Below are 16,992 nucleotides of genomic sequence, written 5' to 3'. Positions count from 1 at the left end.
TTATTTGTCACATACACATGGTTAGCAGATGTTAATGCGAGTGTAGCGAAATGCTTGTGCTTCTAGTTCTGACAATGCAGTAATAACCAACAAGTAATCTAGCGAACAATTCCAAAACTACTACCTTATAGACAGAAGTGTAAGGGGATAAAGAATATGTACATAAAGATACAGTGCCTTGCGAAAGTATTCGGCCCCCTTGAACTTTGCGACCTTTTGCCACATTTCAGGCTTCAAACATAAAGATATAAAACTGTATTTTTTGTGAAGAATCAACAACAAGTGGGACAAAATCATGAAGTGGAACGAGCAAACTTTTTTAACAAATCAAAAACTGAAAAATTGGGCGTGCAAAATTATTCAGCCCCCTTAAGTTAATACTTTGTAGCGCCACTTTTTGCTGCGATTACAGCTGTAAGTCGCTTGGGGTATGTCTCTATCAGTTTTGCACATCGAGAGACTGAATTTTTTTCCCATTCCTCCTTGCAAAACAGCTCGAGCTCAGTGAGGTTGGATGGAGAGCATTTGTGAACAGCAGTTTTTTCCACAGATTCTCGATTGGATTCAGGTCTGGACTTTGACTTGGCCATTCTAACACCTGGATATGTTTATTTTTTAACCATTCCATTGTAGATTTTGCTTTATGTTTTGGATCATTGTCTTGTTGGAAGACAAATCTCTGTCCCAGTCTCAGGTCTTTTGCAGACTCCATCAGGTTTTCTTCCAGAATGGTCCTGTATTTGGCTCCATCCATCTTCCCATCAATTTTAACCATCTTCCCTGTCCCTGCTGAAGAAAAGCAGGCCCAAACCATGATGCTGCCACCACCATGTTTGACAGTGGGGATGATGTGTTCAGGGTGATGAGCTGTGTTGCTTTTACGCCAAACATAACGTTTTGCATTGTTGCCAAAAAGTTCAATTGTGGTTTCATCTGACCAGAGCACCTTCTTCCACATGTTTGGTGTGTCTCCCAGGTGGCTTGTGGCAAACTGTAAACAACACTTTTTATGGATATCTTTAAGAAATGGCTTTCTTCTTGCCACTCTTCCATAAAGGCCAGATTTGTGCAATATACGACTGATTGTTGTCCTATGGACAGAGTCTCCCACCTCAGCTGTAGATCTTTGCAGTTCATCCAGAGTGATCATGGGCCTCTTGGCTGCATCTCTGATCAGTCTTCTCCTTGTATGAGCTGAAAGTTTAGAGGGACGGCCAGGTCTTGGTAGATTTGCGGTGGTCTGATACTCCTTCCATTTCAATATTATCGCTTGCACAGTGCACCTTGGGATGTTTAAAGCTTGGGAAATCTTTTTGTATCCAAATCTGGCTTTAAACTTCTTCACAACAGTATCTCGGACCTGCCTGGTGTGTTCCTTGTTCTTCATGATGCTCTCTGCGCTTTTAACGGACCTCTGAGACTATCACAGTGCAGGTGCATTTATACGGAGACTTGATTACACACAGGTGGATTGTATTTATCATCATTAGTCATTTAGGTCAACATTGGATCATTCAGAGATCCTCACTGAACTTCTGGAGAGAGTTTGCTGCACTGAAAGTAAAGGGGCTGAATAATTTTGCACGCCCAATTTTTCAGTTTTTGATTTGTTAAAAAAGTTTGAAATATCCAATAAATGTCGTTCCACTTCATGATTGTGTCCCACTTGTTGATTCTTCACAACAAAATACAGTTTTATATCTTTATGTTTGAAGCCTGAAATGTGGCAAAAGGTCGCAAAGTTCAAGGGGGCCGAATACTTTCGCAAGGCACTGTATATGAATGAGTGATGGTACAGAGCGGCATAGGCAAGATACAGTAGATGGTATTGAGTGCAGTATATACATATGAGATGAGTATGTAAACAAAGTGGCATAGTTAAAGTGGCTAGTGATACATGTATTACATAAAGATGCAGTAGATGATATAGAGTACAGTATATACGCATACATATGAGATGAATAATGTAGGGTATGTAAACATTATATTAGGTAGCATTGTTTAAAGTGGCTAGTGATATATTTTACATAATTTCCCATCAATTCCCATTATTAAAGTGGCTGGAGTTGAGTCAGTGTGTTGGCAGCAGCCACTTAATGTTAGTGGTGGCTGTTTAACAGTCTGATGGCCTTGAGATAGAAGCTGTTTTTCAGTCTTTCGGTCCCAGCTTTGATGCACCTGTACTGACCTCGCCTTCTGGATGATAGCGGGGTGAACAGGCAGTGGCTCGGGTGGTTGTTGTCCTTGATGATCTTTATGGCCTTCCTGTGACATCGGGTGGTGTAGGTGTCCTGGAGGGCAGGTAGTTTGCCCCCGGTGATGCGTTGTGCAGACCTCACTACCCTCTGGAGAGCCTTACGGTTGTGGGCGGAGCAGTTGCCGTACCAGGCGGTGATACAGCCCGACAGGATGCTCTCGATTGTGCATCTGTAGAAGTTTGTGAATGCTTTTGGTGACAAGCCGAATTTCTTCAGCCTCCTGCTGCGCCTTCTTCACGATGCTGTCTGTGTGGGTGGACCAATTCAGTTTGTCTGTGATGTGTACGCCGAGGAACTTAAAACTTACTACCCTCTCCACTACTGTTCCATCGATGTGGATAGGGGGGTGTTCCCTCTGCTGTTTCCTGAAGTCCACAATCATCTCCTTAGTTTTGTTGACGTTGAATGTGAGGTTATTTTCCTGACACCACACTCCGAGGGCCCACACCTCCTCCCTGTAGGTCGTCTCGTCGTTGTTGGTAATCAAGCCTACCACTGTTGTGTCGTCCGCAAACTTGATGATTGAGTTGGAGGCGTGCGTGGCCACGCAGTCGTGGGTGAACAGGGAGTACAGGAGAGGGCTCAGAACGTGGGCTATACTCGCCATTGTCTCAGGATAGTAAGTTGGTGGTTGAAGATATCCCTCTAGTGGTGTGGGTGCTGTGCTTTGGCAAAGTGGGTGGGGTTATATCCTGCCTGTTTGGCCCTGTCCTGGGGTATCGTCGGACGGGGCCACAGTGTCTCCTGACCCCTCCTGTCTCAACCTCCAGTATTTATGCTGCAAAGGGTTATGTGTCGGAGGGCTATGGTCAGTCTGTTTTATCTGGAGTATTTCTCCTGTCTTATCCGCTGTCCTGTGTGAATTTAAGTATGCTCTCTCTAATTCTCTCTCTCTCCTTCCCATCTCCTCGGAGGACCTGAGCCCTAGGACCACCTGGCCTGATGACTCCTTGCTGTCCCCTGCTGCTCCAGTTTCAACTGTTCTGCCTGTGGCTATGGAACCCTGACCTGTTCACCGGACATGCTACCTTGTCCCAGACCTGCTGTTTTCAACTCTCTAGAGACAGCAGGTAGAGATACTCTGAATGATCTGCTATGAAAAGCCAACTGAAATGTACTCTTGAGGTGCTGACCTGTTGCACCGTCTACAACCACTGTGATTATTATTATTTGACGTTTGAACATCTTGGCCATGTTCTGTTATAATCTCAACCCGGCACAGCCATAAGTGGACTGGCCACCCCTCATATCCTGGTTCCACTCTAGGTTTCTTCCTAGGTTCCGGCCTTTCTAGGGAGTTTTTCCTAGCCACCGTGCTTCTACACCTGCATTGCTTGCTGTTTGGGGTTTTCGGACGGGTTTCTGTACAGCACTTTGTGACATCAGCTGATGTAAGAAGGGCTTTATAAATACATTTGATTGATTGATTGATACAACCCAACCAGGTTAACCTGTCTGCCAGTGTCCATAATATAGGCCTGTGTTTGATTGAATAATCCATTTGTGATTAAAGTCAAATGAAAGTTACCACCCTGCTATCACCAATTCAAACATATCAGACCTGATTTATTCCAGGAAAGAAGGGATGATTGCATTTCATTGAAATTTGTGGCATATTGGGAGAATTTATGAAGAGTCCTGTCACAATTGCCCTATGCTAGCACTAATAATTGTAATACATTGGTTTTAAAGCGCCTGTTAAATATAAAATAACAAGGACACTATACAACAAAATATAAGAGAATAAATCAAGGATAAAAACAGAATTGTGAGTAGCTTAATGTCTCTTGTGTTTCAGATCTAGCCAAGGCATTGGATCTAATGCTTAGTGTACACAGAAGGTCTGCTCTGTATGTGGCTGCCTCCCAGGAGCACTCTGAGGCTCCACAAACACTTCCCCATTTTACCATAACAGGTACACTATAGTGTTAAGGTGAGAGGCTAAGGCTCAAAATAGTAAATATGTTTAAAAACAATAACTCTCAGAACTTGTCAAGATGTAACACAGATTTGATGGGATTTCAAATGCAATGTTTTTTTCCCTCCAAATTGAAAATACATTTGTTGATCAAGTTTTTGGTCAAGGTAACTTTGAAAGTAACCAGTTGGTTCATACAATGTTGCATACAAATATACAAAATAATCCAGTCTCAGGTAAAAAAAAAAAAGTTAAGTCAAACCTTTACATTCATGCTTTCAGCCTTCAAGACAGTGGTTTTCAAGCTCAAGAAAATAATTGAATTACATTCTGGTTTAAATGGAGAGGGAATTTCTTTGCAACCATTTCAAAACAATGCACATTTTCCTTTTTATTTTAAAATGTTTTGAGGATGGTCTTTTTCGTATTCCAAATATCTGTACGCAGAAATTCGCCTCAACGCTCTCATTCTCAAAAATTAGAACCATAACATTCGCACACATACTGTGTGCTAGAAGTACTGCCAAACAAGGTAGTTGTAAAGTCTGGCTGGTTCATGTCACGTTGTATATGTAGGCGATGATGTCTAGCTGGTACTGTGTATCTTAAATGCTGGCTGTAGCTTGGATGGTAAACTCTTTGGCAGGATTCAGATTTTCACTTATTCGCTCTCCTTGTTTCCTACAAATAGAAACAGATTACTTATTTTTTATCCCCTGCTTTTCCCACACGAATACCACTTGTTGGACTTAGAAACAGTATAAAAGTAAACAGTAATCTTTGATTTCAAATGATGATACCAGGGAGTGTGAGTGGGTGGTACGTTTAATGTGTTCAGTCTCTAGGGGCTCTGTGCCAGTAATATTAAATATCTTCTGGTTTCAAATGGCCTCTATTCCTTGGTTGGTGTTCATTTTGCTATGTGAACCAGTTTTCACAACCCCGTACTGGGGGTTGTGTTTAAAACAGACAGGTGCTGTACACAGTGACTTTGTGACTGATCTCCTGCAGCAGCTCTTTCACAGCCTTCTCCAGATCCACCAACTGGTTGGCCTTGTCTTCCAGAGTCTTCTGGTTGTCCTCGTAGGACTTCTCTAAATCTGGATGGGAACCAAAAAATGGAGAGATCCTACCGTCAAACTACTTGCTCATAATCACAGGATGTGTAGTATCCCTCCACACACCGGCTTTATAATCAGAACATGTAGAATGTCATGCAGTGAATACACACACTTGAGAAGAGAAAGTTAGAGGGCCTGCGTAATTTCATGTTCAACTCTTGATTGGGAAAAGTGAATCAACATGAAGATGGAGATCTCATAGGTATTACAAACGGATCGTGTTTATATATCCACTATGCAGACACCATTGAAAAGTAGTCTGTACAGTGTAATGCTTGCGGTAATGCCTGCCTCAATGCGTTGTAAGGACATATCATGGTTGGACCCTAAGGGTGTGTGTTTTAGGTAGTGAGTTGTGATTGTACACTGAAAAAAAATCTAAACGCAACATGCAACAATTTCAAAGGTTTTACTGAGTTACAGTTCATATAAGCAAATCAGTCAAATGAAATAAATTCATTAGGCCCTAATCTATGGATTTCACATGACTGGGAATACAGATATGCATCTGTTGGTCACAGATACCTTAAAAACAAGGTAGAGGCGTGGATCAGAAAACCAGTCCGTATCTGGTGTGACCACCCTTTGCCCCATGCAGCGCAACACATCTCCTTCACATACAGTTGATCAGGCTGTTGATTGTGGCCTGCGTAATGTTGTCCCACTCCTCTTCAATGGCTGTGCGAAGTTGCTGGATATTGGCGGGAACTGGAACAAGCTGTCCTACACGTCAATCCAGAGCATCCCAAACATGCTCAATGGGTGACATGTCTGGTGAGTATGCAAGCCATGGAAGTACTGGGATATTTTCAGCTTCCAGGAATTGTGTACAGATCCTTGTGACATGGGGCCCTGCATTATCATGCTGAAACTTGAGGTGATGGCAGCGTATGAATGGCACAACAACGGGCCTCAGGATCTCGGCACGGTATCTCTGTGCATTCAAATTTTCATCGATAAAATGCAATTGTGTTTGTTGTCTGTAGCTTATGCCTGCCCATACCATAACCCCACCGCCACCATGGGGCACTCTATTCACAACGTTGACATCAGCAAACCGCTCACCAACACAATGCCATACACACTGTCTGCCACCTGCCCGGTACAGTTGAAATCGGGATTCATCCATGAAGAGCACACTTCTCCAGCATGCCAGTGGCCATCGAAGGTGAGTGTTCATCCACTGAAGTCAGTTACAATGCTGAACTGCAGTCAGATCAAGACCCTGGTGAGGACGACGAACACGCAGAAGAGCTTCCCTGAGACTGTTTGTGCAGAAATTATTTGGTTGTGCAAACCCACAGTTTTATCAGCTGTCTGGGTGGTTGGTCTCAGACAATCCTGCAGGTGAAGAAGCTGGATGTGGAGGTCCTGGGCTGGCGTGGTAACACGTGGTCTGTGGGTGTGAGGCCGGTTGGACGTACTGCTAAATTATCTAAATCGACGTTGGAGGCAGCTTATAGTAGAGAATTATTATTATTATAATAAAAATATATAATTTTACTGAATATCCAAACATACAATATACTTGCAGTAACAACTACACCAGACCAGTCACCCAACAGACTCCCATTCAGAGCAACACACAGAAGCATCCAGGGTCAATGCCCTGCTCAAGCGCACGTCGACAGATCTCCCACCAGGCACAAAAGAAATCGAGGACCCGAACCCTCCTAGATCCTCCATCAGTTCCCCAATAGCTGTCCCTCAACCATCCGAGACCCCTCCGACAGTCACCCCCAAGAAGAAAATAAATAAATAAATATACTATTGATTCCATTCCCCACCCCGAAGAAACCCCCAATGCACCAACAACCAAGTAAATTAACTAAAGACAAAAAAGACACACAAAAACAGCAAACAACAATGCAAGAAAAAAATTAAGAAAGGACATCAAGGACAACTAAACTCATAACAGCAATGCCAACTGTATATGTTTGAGTGCATGTCTGGCACTATTACATGTGTGTGTGTGTCTGTGTATTTGAATGAGAGTGTGTGTATATGCATGTGTACAAACACCTGCACGGCATCAGCCAAACCGGCATTAGCTGTAAAAACACTGCCCATCAGTTTCATTCAAACTTACTTTTTATTTAGTTTTATTTTGACTTCATTTTTGACTTTTATCTTTGACCATCATTCTATCTTCCGCACAGCAACTCTACTCCACTCCCAATCCTCAGCCCATCCCATCTATCTCTGCTGGTCACCCGCTACGGAATTCTACGCAACATATATCTTTCAACTATGCTGTGATGTTTAACGTACAATTTCAATCTATCTAATCGAATAGAATCCACAGATTGCGAGTTGAAGATAAATACTTTTACTAAGAGTATTAGTATATTAGTAATTGACTGACCCGGTCTCTCCAGGCTACCTGAGGGCAATATCAAAATAAATGGTCTATTGATTCTCTATCCTCACAACAAAATCTGCAGAGCTTCGATGATTTGGTCTGCGGTTGTGAGGCCGGTTGGACATACTGCTAAATGATCTAAAACGACGTTGGAGGTGGCTAATGGTAGAGAAATGAACATTAAATTCTCTGGCAACAGCTCTGGTGGACATTCCTGCACATTTTAGAGTGGTTTTTTATTGTCCCCAGCACAAGTTGTAATGAGCATGCTGTTTAATCAGCTTCTTGATATGCCACACCTGTCAGGTGGATGGATTATTTTGGCAATGGATAAATGCTCACTAACATGGATGTAAACACATTTGTGCACAACATTTGAGAGAAATAAGCTTTTTGTGCATATGGAACATTGCTGGGATCTTTTATTTCAGCTCATGAAACATGGGATCAATACTTTACGTTTATATTTTTGTTCAGTGTATTTTCATGCAAGGTGCTCCCCAAGCTGTTGTGGAAGATTTATGTGGTGCATGTCTATGTGTGTGTGTGAGAGTGTCAGTGTGTGTGGATAGAGACCTGTGTGCATATAGCCAGTGCAGGTATGTGTGTGTGTGTACTTTACCTTTCAGTAGCTGTAATTTGTCACTGGCCTGTAGCAGAAGGTCTGTGGCTTCCTGCTGTAGAAGCTCCGCCCTCTTCTTGGCGTCGGCCACGCCCCCGGCCTCCTGTTTGATCAGGTCCTGCACGGTGCTGTACTTATCCTTCAGCTCCGACTCCAGATCCTGCACGCACACACACACACACACACACACACACACGAACAGTCATATGCAAGGTCAGCAATTTATTGTGAGAATGACAAGGATGAAAAATAAACCACAAACTCTCACATCCCAATTTAACACAAAGTAGCTCACAAACCTTTTTGACCTGCTCAGCAACTTTGTTGATGCTCTCTGCATCTCTCTCGGTTTGTTCAGAGCTAAGAGAGGTGTTCTGTGCCTTCTCTCTGAGCAGTGTGATGTCCTTCTCTAACCACAGCAGTCTCTGGGTGGCGTTGTTCAGCTTGAACTCTGAGTCTGCTGTCTCCGATTCCACCTTTTCAGACATAAAGACAAGCACAGGGTGACTTAATGGTATACTTGTACATTTTAATGGGTCAAATACCTTAGCTGTGCTTGATTTAGTTTTCCCGGTACATGGAACCAATGGATTAGTCCCAAAAGTTCAAACTTGCTGTGTGTGATAAAATGGAGGATGTTGACTCACTGAGGACAGGAGGTCGTTTGTGCCTTTAATGTCAGTGGTAGCCTGTTTGATAGCCTCGGCTGCTGCTTTCTGGGCACGCTCAGCCTCTTCCAGAGCCTGCTTCACCATCTCTGCTGTTTCCCTCACATCTGTGGCCTCTTTACTGTGGGACACACACAGAGGGAGAAAATAATAAGCCCACCAAGCACCAGAGTGTGTGTGGAGTGCCTGGCATTGCGCACATGCCTCATCATCTGTGCTCCATTCAAGGATAATCTTGACAAGTGTGTGTTAGTGTGTGTCACCTGGCTCTGCCTGCCTGCTTCAGTAGGTTCTCGGCTCTCTGCACGTCGTCAGCACTCTGGTTGAGGATAGTCTCCACTTGGGCCAGGTCTCGCACCCTCTCCCTGATCTCATCTGTCAGATTCTGGAGCTGGGCTGGCGTGCTGGGCATCTGCATGGCCAGCACCTCGTTGGCCACTGCCTCGATGCTCTCCATGTCTGCTGCATCCTCTAGGGGGTGCCACAGGAGAGACAAGGGTTGTACTAAGCTTGTGAAAGGGACAGTTGTACTAAGTTTATGAGATACAATCTTCTAGAATCAATGGGTGAAATAATTTGAAACATTTAATTGAAATTACAATTGAACAGCTAGATTGTACCTTTAAGCCACAGGTTAGTAAACATATGTAGTTGATTGGAGGAGTAGACATACGTGTGAGGAAGTCTCTGATCTGTCGGATGAGGCTGCGCAGCTCCTCATTGCTCTGGTCCACGCGCTGCTTGGTCTCGTTTGTCTTCAGCAGCACGTCCTGGGCACTCAGCTTGGCCTCGTCTGCCTTCACCTTGGCCTCTGACACCTGGACACATGATCACAAACAAACAGGTTAGGAACCAAAGTGGGTGTTGGTTCATTTTAATTCAAAGACAGGATCTCACCATCTTGGAGAGCTTGTCCACCTCCTCCATGGCCGTGAGGATCTCCTGGTCAAAGTCCTTGGCCTTATGCCAGGCATTGTTGGCCAGGGTGACCAGACCGTTACACCCCTCACCCCCACACCTCCTGTTCCCCTCAGAGTCCACACAACTCAGACCCCCGCACGGAGAGTCTGCACACGCCTCACCAGCTGGGCTGCCGCACGTCTGCAGAGAGAGGCCCAGTAGAGTGAAAAGAGTTGACAAGTTTAAATGTGATCTAAGCATATGCATCTTGACAAGTTCAAATGGGATCTAAGCATATGCTTCTCATTCAATCAAACCTATCATTCTTCCTGACCTACACATAAGCTTTGATTTAACAGCTCAAGAAAAGTCTTGTTTTCGATGGTTTTATCTTTCAAACTGGGATTTGATTGAGTCCGATCTCTGTCAAACAGATCAACATCAGCAAGCCAGTTTCAGGCCACAGTTATGGCCTTGGATGGCCTTACCTTCTCGCTGAGTTCTGATAGGTCCAATGTCTCCAGCTGATCCGCCAGGTCGTCCAGTCTCTTGGAGTGTTCTTCCTGCCTCCTATGGAACTCATCCCTGGTGTCGTTCATCTTGTCCTCCGTAGCTTGTCGTAGAACGAAAGAGCTCTCCACCGGGTTGCCTGGGTCGGTGGTGGAGGCGTTGGCCTGGGCCCCAGCAGCCAGAGACTGCAGGTAGTACTTTGTGACACTGTCTGTCGCTCCTGTCATTACAAAAACAATGTTCAATTTCACAGAGTTGACAAATGGAAGTATAATGAACATGACATTGTATAACACAATCATCAACAAGTCAAACATTCTTGTCCCAGTCCCTTACCCCGAACATCAGAGTTCTTGATGAGCTCCACTTGGTCCAGCAGCTCCTTGACGGTGCGATCCAGTTTCTGGGCGTCCTCTTTGAGAGAGTCCAGTTTGGTGTTGGTGCTGTTGTCATCAGATGATACTTGGGCCAACGCCTCCTCAGTGAGGTTCAGCTTGTTGCTCATCTCTTCCATTAGATCTCTAAAGAACAGAAATGGATCATACAGTAATAATTAGTATATTATTGCGTTTGATGTGTCTACTACTGTTTTTGCTATTGATAAATATTGTCAATGACCCATTTTGACCCCACCCTTTGACCCCACTTACGTGGCTTGCTCCAGTAGCTGCTGTATCTCTGACAGTGGCTGTGTAGCCAGGTTCTGGGCCAGGATAGTTCTTATGGACCTGGCGCTCTGCTCCATGTTATCTATGGCGTGTTTGTATGGTCCGGTGATGCCGCTGGCCTTAATGGTGTTCACCTTGTTGACCAGCCTGTGGGTCTGGTTGGTCAGCTGACCTACGATCACGTCCCAGTCGGCGAAGCACTGGTGGCAGCGTTCGCAGTAGGGGAAGGTGCCAGAGGAGCCCCGGGCGCAGAGATTACAGCGGGGACCAGACACGCCCTCCAAGCACACACAGTGACCATTGGCCTTGTTGCACTGCGGCTCGGCAATGCCTTGTGGGTCACAGTCGCATGCTGCAAGGCAATAGGAAACATGGGTTTTACTACTAGTCTAGCCTTTTTTTCATTCAACTCTAAACTATTTCAGCATGACTCAAAAAAACAACACTTTTTCTACAACTCATTTTGTTCCATCCTGATCCTGACTGGTCAGTCACCCTCCAGGGATCCTAAATGGGAGGGAGACATTTCAAACAGGTAGATGATGTCCCATAACAATGGACAAGAGCCTATAAAGCAGTCTTACAAAGCCAGGGAAGTGCTTTTAAGTAGCCCGCCTCTCTCTCGCTAGACATCTTGACCTCAAAGGACATGTCTGTCTCGTCAGGTCAACTTACAAACTCATTCAGTTTATTGGCATCCTCCTAAAGTCATTTCAAAGTGCTCCACTGTGGAGAGGGGAAAGGACGGGAGCTCCTGTTGCTTTATGGGTCGTAACCTTTATAGGGTTTTAATCACATGTTAATGTGTCAAGCACAGTTGGCACCCTGTTGTAAGCAACTCTGAAATGTGGACTAGCAAGCCTAACCTTTGGTTCTAATAATAGTTTTGACTTAATTTTCATTATAATTCAAGTTCTTTAATGCTAGCCATATTGCATTTTAAATCTACTGATAAGCCCTCATGTATTTCTGGGTGAGTGACCATTGGGAGAGTTAAGAGTGGACAGCTGATGTATTGACTGGTGGATAAAATGTTTTTGGTGGAGTTTCAACTAGTAAAGATGATGTCAGCTGAAATTCTGGTGAGCCAAAGATCAATGAACCACAGCCATCCACATTAACCCAGTGACCTTAGGGGGGCTGGTTGTGTGAATAGGATGGGATGGAGAGAAGGGGAGTGGAGGAGGAGGAATGGAGAAAGAGGAGGATGTTTGCCCACTTCACAGCCTCGTTACGGGAAGTGTGTAGAGTGTGTGGAGAACAAAGGGGCCACCATGGGCCCCTACAGACTCTGCAAACAACTCCCCAGGAACCACTGATGACAACCATATATCTAACTGTGGTACCTCCTGTGTTTACTCTTACACACAAACTTGAAGAATCTTTGGTGAAGTGTACATACTTTCTTGGACACACCACACACTTGTAGAACCACAAACCTTTTCAAATTTGTAGATGTACACACACCCTGAAAAATTACTTTTAGTCACCTCAGGGTGCTAAAGCAACAAAAGAGGAGGGGAAATGGGGGCTTAGATGTGTGGCGTAATCCTCCTATAGTTTTGTAAGGCAGGAGGGTGAGGGGCCTGGGCTCAGTGGAAATATGTAATGAATGTGACCTGTCCTTTTGTCCCCCGTCTCTCTTCCTCTGTGCGTTAACTGGCTGTGTGGGGAGTCAGTCACCAGTCTCCATTATCAGCAGACAGGGGGGACAAAAGGAAAGGTCACATTCATGACCCCACACGCCACACTACAGCACCACCCCTGAAGGTCCCCATTCACACAGCCCCCTCCCCCACTGCAGATTAAAGCACTGCCTCTGTTTACACTGGGTGATGGCTTTGACACACAAAATGGCCACATAGGCCAGGTACGGAAGGGAGGTAAATATTGACCCTCACCCCCTACCCGTCAAAATTAACAATGGCCCTCATTGCAGATTAAACACACTACAAGCAATATGTAGAGGGAACTGGAATCCATGGCACAATAAGACATGGCTGATTAACACAGGCTTTCTGCTGTTTCTAACAAAATTGCACACATTTTTAATAAAGGCCTTTTATAGAAGATAGCTGGACCTCTTTTCTTTCTTTTCTACACAGCATCTGTTGTATGTTACAGGTCAGATAAGATGATTGCGAGCAGGCAGGGTAGGGAAATTCCAGCTGTTTTTGTGACATGGATCCCAACATGGCTTCTATTCCTCTGTGTTGGGGGATGATGGGGGCACATCAGTAAACTACAGCTTTAATGGTCTACAGCTGGAGCAGTCTTTCACCATGGGCCAACACAGACACACACACGCACACACACACCTCCAAAGGCTTTGATGAACAAGAAACAGTAGACATGGCTCCCATAGACAGAAAACGGTCTTCAAATAGTAAACTGATGTGATTAAAAGGGTCAAATCACTGCAAAAGCCACAAAAAATGGCTGGAGGTGCACAAGAAAGTAAACTGTGATATCAATTAATGTGACCACAAATTGAGCAGTTGACCATTCTCTCCCTTCATTGAATTGTTCAAAGTGTACAACGTTACTATGTTTCCAGAGAAACTAACATACCATAAACTAACATGGATCTGTACCGTTTGAAGCTAGTTTTAGTGTAATGTTTGGCTGTTGGACTGATCCAGATTAGGGGTATGTCAACATTAGTTGCGGTAAATGAGGTAATCCGATATCAGGGAACCAGAGCAGACTTCCTTCTCCAAACAAACAGTCAGGACTGTCAACACAGATCCTTCTCCGCAGAGCGAAGAAACACAAACCTTTCCGGCATGCAACACTCCCTGCTAGTAGCAGCAAACCACAAGCCTGAGAAAACTGCACTGTGACGGGACAGCAAGGACTTTTATGACACAATTGACATGGTGCAGCCTGCCTGGAAGGAGTTCGATGTTTAAACAGCCGTCAAAGTGACCTCTGCATTTTAGTTTGATCACAATCATTTTCTAATTTGATTGGTAACAATGTATACAGAAGTTTAAAGTAGATTAAACTACCACAGTGGGCCATTTGTAGTCACTGCACGTTTCCACTCAAGGGACTAGCCTACATCAGAAGCCAATTCATGTGTCCTTCAGTAGATAATTAAGCAGGCTGCTCTGCTCCAGTGACGCTACCCTGGGACAAAGGGTCCTTTCTGTCAGCAGCAACGGCGGGACGGCGGGATATTGGGAGGCTCGGACAGATCCCCCGCCTGTTCGTCATAGAAACACAGACGTCGGGTGAGAGAGCACATCTGGCCTTAATATTGGCTCCCACAGTAAGGAGAGGATGCTGTGAGTTTCTCCACCACAGCTGAAACTCCTACACATTCCCATGATAAGAGGCTAGAGGAATGGGGCTGCTTGTAATATCTCAGTGATTAACACTAAAGGCCTGCTTTGTGTGTGTTGCAATTTAAAATAGTTGGGTTGGAGCCTTCTCACACACACACACGCCTGGCACGCTAGATGGGGATTTAGGCAGTGTAATGCCAGCACGGATAACTACTATGCTGCTGATTGAGGTGGCAACTCACCATTGCATTTGACTTCAGGGTCTCCCCAGAACAGCTCTCGGCACTCCTGACACATTTTACCCCCAAAGCCAGGTTTACAGGAGCACTGGCCACTCAGCTGTGGACAAAACACATAAATATTAGTAATGTGACATAGGATAAGAGAGACAGGAGTATTAAGACCCAACAGAAGAAGGGTGTGGCCTTGTGAGAACTCACCTCGTTGCAGGACGTTCCAAATGAGTGGTTGGGGTCACAGTCGCAAGATTCGCAGCCCCTCTTGCTGGCCATGTTCCAGGTGTCGGGGGCACACTGGTCACAGTGCTGACCCACCACATTTGGTAGACACTGGCACTGCCCGCTGCCCAGATCACAGTGGCAGTCACCCACTACCGGGCACGTGGCTGGGTTGGTACCCAGGTGGTTACACACACACTCTGAGGGAGAGAAGGGACGTCACTAGCAGGTTAGCAATTGGACAATGACAACCACTCACATTGACACATAAAGAGTTGCAAGTTAACTTTTTTTACTCACTTCTGCAATTTTGTGTGAGGGCATCTCCATAGTAACCCAGCTTGCAGCTGTGGCAGCCTCGACCCTCAGTGTGGTAGAGACATTTGAGACATTCACCCGTCCTGGCATCACAGGACTCCTGGTCCAGCATGTCAATGTTGTTGTTGCACTGGCATGGTTGGCACTGCCCACCGTTCTCATGGGGATTTCCATAGTAACCTGGGGCACACTCCTCACATCTGGCACCTGTAGGGGAGAGGAAAACATAGAGGAAGAGAGAAGAAACGAGAGGTAAAAGGGGGAGGAGAGAGAGCAACGCGCTTAATTAACCCTTCACCAAAAACAGTGTCATCACTCACCTCTACAACAACACATCTTTTCAAGCCATATATCAAACTGTAAGTGTACATGGCCGGCACCTACACATCATGGAAAGTCACCAAGCTTCCACACTGTAACATGAATGCATACAAATGTACTGCTTCCTAGGAAACAGGTCTGAACAGAAGCACTTTGACATGAGTAATCCTGCCATGCGCCGCTAGTTTACAGGGTGCTCTATACATCTTGGCAAGTGGTTGTTATTGGCTGCCTACCTCTGTATCCAGGGTTGCAGATACAAAACACCTGGTAGTGAGAGTCCAGACCGTGGTAACATCCACCGGCAAACTGCCGCCCACTACCTGGCCCGTCCGGACACATGCAGGGACGACAGTGGTCCCCTGAACCCAGGACAGGGTCGCCGTAGTAACCTTCCAGACACCTGTAGAGAAAAGGCATAAGGTGGTTGGTCATAATCACTCTATCATTCACATGCATGCCTATAATATCTAAGTTATCTATGTTTTAGGAGACTGATTGACTACCTATTCTAATGCCGACCCATCCAGCACATACACCAATGAGCCTCCTTGACCCCTGACTCCTCAACCAAGACTAACACTTGTCTGACCTCTCACAGTTGTGCCCGGTGGTCTGTTCTCGGCAGTCCAGGCATTCTCCAGAGTAGGGGTCACACTGCTCAGTGTGGCCATTGCAGGTGCAGGGGCGACAGTTGGGGAAGCCCCAGTGTCCCGGCAAACAGTGGTCACACTGACGGCCGTACACCCCGTGGATACAAGCACACTGGCCAGTAGCCTCATGGCAGAATGCATGCTCCGATCCCTGGGGATTGCAATCACAGGCTGGGGGGAGAGAGCGGCCAAAGAAAGTGATGAGTGTCAGATTCAGTGCCTGTATTGTGCAACACAAAACACATGCACTCAGTCACTTTTCATTCAGTCAAACTCACATCTGCAGCCACTGGGTCCAAACAGGTAGGTGGCAGGGGAACATTTGTCACAGTTCCTGCCTACTACATTGGGGCGACACTGGCATTGCCCGCCGCTGGCATCACACACCGTGCTGAGAGAGCCCTGCGGGTCACACTGGCATGCTGGGAAAACAAATACAGGAGGAAATATTAAAGAGAGAGAGAGAGAGAGAGGGAATGGGCTTAAAATTGAATTGAACACATAATCTGGAATGATCTGTTCAAATGGGGGCAATAGTTGCTGCTGTATACATGAGTAAGGTATTTCACCCAAGCTGTTTTGAATATGGTATAAGTACTAACTGTACATAGAACTCTGGTTAACCCTTTGTCTCAATACATACATACTAACAAAGGTTTGTTTTATTAATTAAGGCGACTGAGGTATTTAATCAACAACACTTTTTATATATATTACCCTTACAGGCTGACAGGGCCTGTAACCTTCTCAATAGACGAGTGGAAAGAAAGAGAAAGCCAGGGACCAGACATTCCATAGAAGACATTGAGTCCATGTAGAGGAGAAAGACAAGTGAACTGGTATTCACTGGGTCACATCATGGGAGTGGGATTTTAGGCAAGCATGGGCGTGTGTGTGGTGTGTGTGTGTTCAAGCTTACGTACAT

At 45.3% G+C, this 16,992-nt stretch overlaps 1 protein-coding gene across 1 annotated transcript in view; it reads right to left on the bottom strand.

Moving 5' to 3' along the window:
• Window positions 1–3,803: 3,803 nt before the first annotated feature.
• LOC110499119 (laminin subunit beta-1) overlaps window positions 3,804–16,992 on the bottom strand; it is a 35,275-nt gene continuing 22,086 nt past the window's right edge. The window contains exons 18-33 of the mRNA XM_036958483.1: window positions 16,346–16,489; window positions 16,007–16,238; window positions 15,651–15,817; window positions 15,076–15,300; window positions 14,758–14,975; window positions 14,560–14,656; window positions 11,010–11,379; window positions 10,696–10,880; window positions 10,338–10,579; window positions 9,847–10,050; window positions 9,623–9,767; window positions 9,213–9,420; window positions 8,929–9,070; window positions 8,581–8,757; window positions 8,282–8,441; window positions 3,804–5,276 (exon numbers count right to left, since the gene is read on the bottom strand). Of these exons, the coding sequence (XP_036814378.1) occupies window positions 5,137–5,276; window positions 8,282–8,441; window positions 8,581–8,757; window positions 8,929–9,070; window positions 9,213–9,420; window positions 9,623–9,767; window positions 9,847–10,050; window positions 10,338–10,579; window positions 10,696–10,880; window positions 11,010–11,379; window positions 14,560–14,656; window positions 14,758–14,975; window positions 15,076–15,300; window positions 15,651–15,817; window positions 16,007–16,238; window positions 16,346–16,489 (3,056 nt within the window). The 3' untranslated portion in view covers window positions 3,804–5,136. The remainder of the gene's footprint in view (window positions 5,277–8,281; window positions 8,442–8,580; window positions 8,758–8,928; window positions 9,071–9,212; window positions 9,421–9,622; window positions 9,768–9,846; window positions 10,051–10,337; window positions 10,580–10,695; window positions 10,881–11,009; window positions 11,380–14,559; window positions 14,657–14,757; window positions 14,976–15,075; window positions 15,301–15,650; window positions 15,818–16,006; window positions 16,239–16,345; window positions 16,490–16,992) is intronic.

The sequence above is a fragment of the Oncorhynchus mykiss genome, chromosome 2 (genome assembly GCF_013265735.2).
Source record: "Oncorhynchus mykiss isolate Arlee chromosome 2, USDA_OmykA_1.1, whole genome shotgun sequence".
Classification (NCBI taxonomy): Eukaryota; Metazoa; Chordata; class Actinopteri; order Salmoniformes; family Salmonidae; genus Oncorhynchus; species Oncorhynchus mykiss.
This window is presented reverse-complemented; position numbering and strand designations above follow the sequence as displayed.